The sequence below is a fragment of the Schistocerca americana genome, chromosome 3 (genome assembly GCF_021461395.2).
Source record: "Schistocerca americana isolate TAMUIC-IGC-003095 chromosome 3, iqSchAmer2.1, whole genome shotgun sequence".
Taxonomy (NCBI): domain Eukaryota; kingdom Metazoa; phylum Arthropoda; class Insecta; order Orthoptera; family Acrididae; genus Schistocerca; species Schistocerca americana.
This window is the reverse complement of record NC_060121.1, coordinates 668776048-668785290: the sequence shown is the minus strand read 5'-3', so window position 1 is coordinate 668785290 and position 9243 is coordinate 668776048. Positions and strand designations below refer to the sequence as shown.

At 36.8% G+C, this 9243-nt stretch overlaps 1 protein-coding gene across 1 annotated transcript in view; it reads right to left on the bottom strand.

Annotated features, from left to right (window-relative positions):
- Positions 1-612: 612 nt before the first annotated feature.
- Positions 613-9243, bottom strand: part of LOC124606301 (myb-related transcription factor, partner of profilin-like) — a 193013-nt gene continuing 184382 nt past the window's right edge. The window contains exon 4 of the mRNA XM_047138283.1: positions 613-4640. Coding sequence (XP_046994239.1) covers positions 4073-4640 — 568 coding nt within the window. The 3' untranslated portion in view covers positions 613-4072. The remainder of the gene's footprint in view (positions 4641-9243) is intronic.

The following is a 9243-nucleotide window of genomic DNA, read 5'->3' as shown; positions in this document are numbered from 1 at the left end:
TCCTTGAGTCTACTTGCACTTTTTTCTCTCATGGTATTTTCCTGAAGTACATTAGCTCCTTAGGAATGATGTCCCACTAGCAACTGAATAAATGACAACCACGAAGCAGTCATGACAGACACTGAAAATTAGAAACTGGAAATTTGTGGCAAGTTCTATGGGACCAAACTGCTGAGGTCTTCGGTCCCTCAGCTTACACACTACTTAATCTAACTTAAACTAACTTACGCAAAGGACAACACACACACACACACACACACACACACACACACACACACACACACACACACACACGCCCAAGGGAGGACTCGAACCTCGGTCGGGGGCAGCCACGCGAACTGTGGATGGGCGCCTTAGACTGCACGGCTACCCCATGCGGCCACTGAAGCTTGAGTTATGCTAATTACTCAGCTTTTCTTTTGTACAAACACACTTATTCTTTCAGGTTTCTTGAAAAGCTGAACCCATTCATTCTGTAGCAAACACAACAATGTTAATGATTTGTCAAGACAGAAAATGTTATGCTTGGTTGTTCTACTAGCTAATTGGAGAAGGTATTTACATGTCAGTGCAAGTCTGTCCTACTTTTTTGTTAAATTACATTCTTTCACCTTTATTTCGATTAGATTCAAGACACATTATACAGTGACAGCCATCACAAATATATACCAGTAACACTGCAGACAAATGCAGAAACAAAATTTGTACAACTGAAACAATACAAGATATTTGCATCAAATAATAGTTGACTGTTCTAGTATATGTTAACCACTCCAGTTCTAAACTTGGACTAAAATATTAGGCATAACACTTATTGAGATGTATAACGATTATGAGTACCGATTACACTGAAATACCAAAACCAACAGTAGGGATTACCCTGGGTTCTTTCTGCTAAGTTATACATTGATACTTGAATAGATATGGATTTCCAGATGTTCTGGTCTACGATATAGGTGCAATGTTTCTTGTGCTTGTGAGAAAAAGTAATCAATAAATGGAATGAAAACTGTCCACAAGAAGTATGATTGTTATTTAGATCACTGAAGGAAGTTTTCATAAACAGATTCACCACATAATCCTGAATACCAACACAGTACTAAATATGAAACACATCCAAATAGAGTTTTATCACCAGAATTGAGATATCTCATATTAATCTGTAACCACACGTAGTTAATTCATTTCATCACACCAATAACATTTATGTAGTTCCACATAAAATCAAACCAGAGAACTTTGTATTGTTAACAAAAGTGTCATAGCAATAAAATTACTTAGTATAATCCTATCCATCTCAGCATAAATGTATCCTGATGTTTCTAATTTCTATACTAACATTTATATGTGAAGGTTATCTAATACTGGGAAATATGAAGTTGCTAAAGTTCTATCAAACACAACAGTAACCAACATGATCTTAGCCTGAATATATGCTATTTTTAAAAAGGGACATAAACAAAATTAAAAAATCCTGTACTATATCTACTGTTACTATCAATAGTGTAGAATGGGTAAAAGTGATTGACTTATTATGAAGCACTGGTAGAAACTTCATCCACACTATATTTAAAAATAGCATTTCCTTTGTAAGGACAAAATTATTTCTTTTGGTTAGTATCATCAATACTGCTACTACTTAAGGTTACTGTTATTTACATTTCCACTGACATGTTTTTTTTTTCTAACTATTAATTATACTTATTTCTCTAAGTTTTCCTTTCATTCAACCAAAAATTAATTCAGAGCCTTTCATTATCATGTTTCCCAAATAACACCAGAAGAGCTAATGATGTCAACTTCTGTGTTGTTTCATTCTCAAGATTCATCTTTCCTATTTAAGATGTTCGGTCTGTAACATTTGAATGACTGTGTTGTAAAATGCATTGACAATTATGTTAACAGAATATCAAGAACATTGTTTCATAGTATTCGTTACAGATGTACAGTAACATGCCACATTCCTTGGATTAAATTTGAAGTAAGTGTAATAAAAACATTCACTGAGTATACTGTTTGAAATAATGAAGCTATTAGGACCTCTCAAGATTACATTTGAAGTCCTTATTGTTGCTGAAAATGTTTCAGAGAAAAAAATGAACACATACATTATTTACCTGCTAAGTGAGTGTATCCAAGACTCTGTGTGAATTTTGATGAGATGCAAGTATTATAACCCTATTCCCTCCATAGAATTATTAGCTGTGAAGGTAGGAGGTCAAATTCTCCCTAATGTCATATTAAAGGCATCATGTCTAATTAGTATGACTGTCTTCATGATAATGTTACAGGCTGTTTCAGATTCATTTCTACTACTCTTTCCTAATCAAGTACTTCATACATTGTTACTTTAGACAGTGTAGCTGTTGGAAAAAAAATGGTGAATAGTTTTCTTCTTCAATATGTCACTTTTTAATTTGGTTATTGTTGATCATTATCGTTGCATTTTAAGCAAAATGTTGTCTATTAATTCATCAACCATTCTTATTGATTCTATTAATTTAATTTTTTTGTTGAGTATCTCAACTTTCTTTCAGTCTACTTGTACTCTGCACAGGTTTATTAGCTTAACATTCTCAAAAAATGGTTCACTTTCCAACAATATATTTACACACTTATTCTTTAGTTATATGAGACAACATATACAAAGTACTCCTCTGGCCAGATACATCCCAACAAAAGCTGAATCAAGAGACTAAATGAAACATATGGGAAACTCTTTAAGCACATTTAGCATAAGGAACTGATATTAGAGACATTCCACAGCTTCCAGGAAGATGGATAACCAACTAAGCAGACAAAATCTTCAGTGCAGGGAAACAAAATATAACTGTCCAAATAAGACATGCCTCAATAGCTACAAAAATGAGGAAAGGATTTCATAGGGCTAATGGAAATGTATTCACTTAAATGAGGTAACCTATTTCATGTAAACTGTAGCTGTCGCTTGAAGAAACCAAAATGAAAAAAAATGAGCACAAATCATGATGAAACAATTGTAATCACCATAAATACTACAATGGAGACAGAGGTACCAGTTAGCAATTTTTAATTTGGTTACAACTGACACATACATTACTGTATAGTAAGACACTTCAGACTTAAAGACAACAATGAGTGTCAACCAACTCTTCTCTTCAAAAAATGACAGTGGGTCTCCCTACGCAGCTGTAACACTGATGATAGGCTCACCATTTGCAAAACAGTTACTGTGATTGCCTTCTCTACTAATACTTCAACTACAGTTATCACAATCAATACATCAAGACAGCAACTATAATGTATATATTAACCTATGCCTGATATGCAGACAACATTACTGTGATACATTAGCATGAAAATTCATTGAATAAACGATATACCAATAAATATCCATGCTGTGGATAATGGAATTATAAACCTCAAGTTACAATAATAGCACTTTAAAAACACATTTTATTGACCAGTTTCATAAAGAAAATGATCTGCTACCCCCTAATACTTGAGAAACTAGGGGAAATATATAGGCTTAACCAGTGGTTCTTATAATAAATGAATATAACAGAAGAAAATGTAGTTCATCATTGCTGTTAAATACGTAGACAATTTTGTATTTTTTATGTAAAAAATGTGAAATGTTGTTGATATACGGGTGTACACACACACACACACACACACACACACACACACACACACACACACACACAGCAAACAAACATGAATGTCAATCAATATGATACTTGCTCAGACTAACACGGTACTAAGCGGTAGACATTTTATATTCATTATCCTTTTGAGTACAATCTTTGTTTCTTAGTAACACCTGTCTTCAGAACACATTCCATATTCACGATGTTAACAGAAATAGATGCATGAAAATATTAAGGAAATTATGTGCTCAACAGTTGAAACAGTGAATATAGAGATCATCTGTTTACCAGTAAGAAATGTGAAGAAGAGAGCAATGAATCAAGGTACACTCTCCATGTCTAGTTGACTACTCACCATCAGTGTCATTGTCTTCTTCATGCATTGCATAGGATTTACACTTGACAGTGCAAATTGGTGGGGTGATTTCCCCGGACTACCAGTCTCAGGAAAGCCTCATAAAAATATTGTCTTTGGAGTCAACATCCTCCACAACTGGCCCATTCTGCCAAGTAGTACCTTGATGATCAGGCTGCATTGGAGGCACCTGGTGGCATGGCCCCATCATATGGACACCATGGCATCCCGCCCGTGGATTGCCTGGTGGGAAATGAGTGTTGGCTGCTGTTGCTGCTGCAGCAGGTGGTGCGGTGGAGTGTGTTGCGGCTGTGTTGGCTGGAGGCCGCTGACCCATCAGTTCTGCAGTGGCTGCGTCAAAGAGTGCATTATCTATACGGTTGATGGCAACTGTGCGCAAGTAGGGATCCTGTATTTGGCGTATTCTGCTGGCCACATGCAGGGCGTACATGTCAAGCCGGTCGTGAAGTATGGCATGGACCTCCTCTCGTGGCTCAGCGACTCTGGGGAAGCCTGGAGTGGCCACTGATGTTGACGGGATGGCCACAGGGTCCACAACTTCCACCCTGCGCTTTGTTCCACGGACTGCAGCTGCAGGTGGTGGTGAGTAGTCTCTCTGTGGATCTTCAGCAGCCATCGGTGGCTGAACAGTTCTCCTGCGCAAAGTAAGCAGAGTACTGTTTCAGTTTTCCAGAGACCCACATTGAGGTGGAATACAGCACATTAAGGCTTGTGCAGAGCTTAGGTGCAACCCTAGAAGTGGGAGTTGGAGGCAAGCAACATTTGTTTGAACACAACAATGATGATTAGCATGAGAGGGCAGCACTGTTAATGTGGTCAATGGCCAATCACAATCTTGCCATCTTGACTGCTCTGCAGCTAAACAGGTTTATCTCAAAATAATGATACAAACTTACAGAGGACAACTGAAGCAGTTTGAGAGGAGGAATCCTGATATGGAGACTTGTGATTGAAAATTTATGAAGCCAAGTGGTAGTAATAGGACAACTATGCCAGTGGTATGGAATAAACATATGAATCATTGTTAGTAGTATGCAAGTGATATATTATCTATTTATGCTTGAATCCAACCAACATTTAGGTGTACATCATGAAAGATGGGACAGGAAACTCCATTAATTCACTGCAAACAGAGTGATGTATACAGCGATATGATGAGTTATCTTGTAAAGATCTGTAAGACTGTTGTCTGCACTTACATATATAGAAAGTTAATCGATAATCTGAGTTCACACAATTTGCCATCAAATGTACAGTTTTATTTTCAAAATGGTTTATCAACTGAAAATGCTATATTCTATTTTCTTCATGAGGCACTGAATGGTTTAAACAAGAAGTTGTGAATGTTAGACATCTTCCTTTATTTAACTAAGGCATGTGTTTATCACAAAATATTACTGCATATGTGGGACCATTATGGACCTTCTCATACTTTAAGAACAGAGAGCAAAACGTCATTTGTAGAGTACTGAGATTAGTTGAAGGTGGGGTCTGATTGGGGTATGGTTAAGTGAGGAGCCTTGGGGCTCATCGCGGGGAACACTATTGTTTCTCACACACATAAATGGCATGTCTTCTAACATGACAGGTGATATTAAAACATTTCTGCTTGCTGATAAAGTTAGCCTGGCAATAAAAGATGTAGAGTGCAACATTGGTAATGTGTCAAATACATAGACAATGTTTCAAATATTGCAGTTCAATTCATAAGTTCATGGCCTGCAGAAAATAAGCTGATGCTAAATCATAATAAGATTCAATTTTTACAGCTTATAACACACACTTTAGTTAACAGTTTCAATTTGATTACATGGCATAGGTATATGATTAGACACCCTGAACAATATAAATCCTTAGGTGATTAGACACACATTAAGCTGTCGTGGACGGTGCATGTTCAGGATCTAGTTTAAAGAATGAATGCTGTCATATTTAATACTGGAAGAGTGTCTGCAATAAGTAAAAAGTAAACTCATGGAAGTGTTGGCTGAAAGATCGCAAAGAGCAATTTGAACCACATACTTGGAAAGATTTTAATATCCTTCAAGCACTATGGCACCTTTCCTTCAAAAAGTGTGGGAGTTGTATGTTTAATTGTGTCTGGTAAGTCTAAGTGAGTATTGGGTGTGTGTAATGTGGCATCATGTTCATGTTGGATGATAATGAAAGATGGTTAAAGCCAATGCCAGTACATTGTCTACTCCTCTGAAATAGCACCAAGGTGCATTCTGAGCTTAATACCTACATCCAATAGACAGAGCACTCTTATCACCAACAACAACATCACATGCCCTCACTTCATGAGACTGTTGGACATGTCTGAAATTTAATCTAGAACATTGGTGCAAAACTGATGAGGAAGTTCATGACGACATCCCTCCTCCTGTTTGCCCCAGAGACAAAGGAAAAACAGCCAATAGCAAGTAGCATACCTAGGCTGTTACCAATACAAGTACTGGTCATGCCCAATGATGCTTAAAGAGATATGATGAGAAATGGTGTGTTCCGTGAGGCAAGGCTATTAGTTTTCGCAATAAGTGATAGTCTAACCCAAAAATTGGTCTAGTTTGCTTATTTTTATCTCTGTATACCATGAGGCATTATATTCTGGGATGTCTCTTCCCAGTCAAGCAGGATATTTTTGGCTCAAATAGAGATAGTTCAAGCAATATGTGGTGTAAATTCATAAATCTGTTATCACCTCCTGTTTAGGAGTCTTGGAATTCTGATGTTGACCTCTCAATATATATTTTCTTCAGTGCTTTTTATTGTTATTAATATAAGCATCTTCCCACGAATTACAAGCTTTCACTCTGTTAATAATGAAAAGAAATCCAATCTGCATTTGGATGAGACTTCCATTACTCTTTTGGAGAATGGTGTACAGTAATCTTCTGCATCTATTTTCAATAATGAACCACAACATTAAAAAAATATGAGCCATGATCATTGCACTTTAAACTGAAGAATCTCCTCATGGGTCACTCTTCTAACTCGCTGGAGAATTCCTGGAAAAATTTAAACATATTTCTGAGTTACACTGTTGATTACACTAATACATACTCAGTTGCTTGTCATCATCATAGGAGTCTTGTTAATTTTATTTTATTTATTATTAACTTTTTTGTTGTAATTTTGTGTACTGACTCTTTCCGTAACCGTGCAGATTGGCTTCTCAGTATTGTCCCATGGAACTAGGTGCGTAAATAAATAGAAACCATCACGGGGGCAGCTGTTCTGCATGGCAAATACCTATAGTGACTATTGACTCATTTATAACAAACTGTGAGGAAGGATTTATCTGGGTGCACATCAAAGTTGTGTTTTGGGCCATCATTGTGATATGTCTTCAATCAGAGTCCAAGATTAGTGGGCTGGGAGACTGTCACTTCAGTATATTATCTGGAAACTATGGGTTAACTCTGGTACAGACATTTGCAGAAACAAGGATAATAATTTTCAATGTTGTGACCTAGAAGGTTAATCTAAGTCTCTCTATACTTTTCCGCTCCTTTCTCTCTGTTATTTTATTTTTAATTTTATTGTAATTTTCTATAAGTCCAAAATCATGTTCTATTTAGAAACAAATTAGTAAAAACAGTTAAACACATAATGTAACTGGCAAGAGGTGATGTCTAATACGTTTTTTAATATAACAGCTTTTGCAGTTTTCATAGATTACATGCCATTGTAACCACTGAAATGACACATCTTTGAATGCTGTTATAGTAACCACACCAGAAAGAACATTAGTCAACCCTGTTACAAGAGTATGAAGAGAAATTATTATCTTCCCATCGCTTTATTCTTCACCATCAAAAGAAAACCAGTGTGGAACTAAGCCAAGTACTGAATATGTACAGTGCACCAAGCAGTGGAACTGTTGCCATGAGAGGTGCTACAAATGAAACTACAAAAACATGTGGACATGAAAAAATGAACTGTAAGGTTCTCCTTTCGCGTTGTGCTGACATTAATAAAAAAATCTTCTACAATGATGCCAGGTATCATTGTCCACATACATGAAAAGGGTTGGATGGACCAGGCTGGTATGAAATAATGGATTAAAAGAGTGTGAGAGAGAAGGAAAGGTGCTTTATTGAATCAAGAGTTCTCTTCTTGAACTAGCTCAGTTTACTGGTCATTCAAAAAGTTCTGTGAAAGAGAAATTGAACAGGGAAATAAACAGCTTACGGTTATTCTGGAAGGACTTACTTCACAATTACAACCTCTTGATGTGTCGATAAATAAACCATTTAAAGTGTATATGAGAGCGGAATGGAACAAATGGATGATGGATGGAACCCAACATGAATTCACGCTGAAGGGAACTTTAAAAAGGTCAATGAAGTGTATCAGTGGATAAAATAGTCATGGTCTAGGGTGAGAGAAGCTATTATTGTTAAACCGTTCAAGAAGTGTGGTTTAAGTAATGCTCTCAATGGCAGTGAAGACCATCTTATACATGAAGAGGACAATGATGACAATGAAGTTCAGATTGTGACTTTCAGGGATTTTAAATGTCAATTTGCTTTTATGAACTAAGAATCTATTTTAGTCTGGCTTCACAATCCATTAATAGTAATGGCAAAAAAGTTAATTTTTTAAATTGCTTGAAAATTAAGGTGCATCTTATAGTCCGCAAAAATAGGTAATACCATGTAACACCATCTACAGCTTTCATAATGGCTTCAGTTTAGTGCGGAAAAGACACAAAAACATCTTGCCTGAACTATACCATTCATGCACTGAATGTTAAATGTCTCACTGGTACATTGGTGTACTCGAGACCTGACACCATCTGAGAAAGAGGGCAAATCATAACTTGATGAACTACATTACATGTCACCAATCAGCTATTATCAAATTTTTGAGTTGTTTGGCCAGCTGAAGATGAGCAGTCTCACTGTAGCCCTGGGGTTCCTCGAGACTCCAAATGTTTATTGCAGGCAATTTCCTTCAGTAACCTGGTTCAGAAATTGGTTTACATGGACCTCCTATCACTGAGAGCAACAATTCCCATCGATTTTGAAACAGACAGACACTGGTAAAGTGCAACAAACGTCTCCAGCCCTGGAGGATAGCATTTTTTGACATCCACTGCTCTTACACTGTGTTACATAGCTGCAAGTGGTATGCAGTTCCTTGCAGGCAAACTGACAAAGGGCAGGCCAGGTTGATATATCACAGATAGCGCAGTTTCATGCAAAGTGTAGTCATGAGTTCGTCCAAACGTGT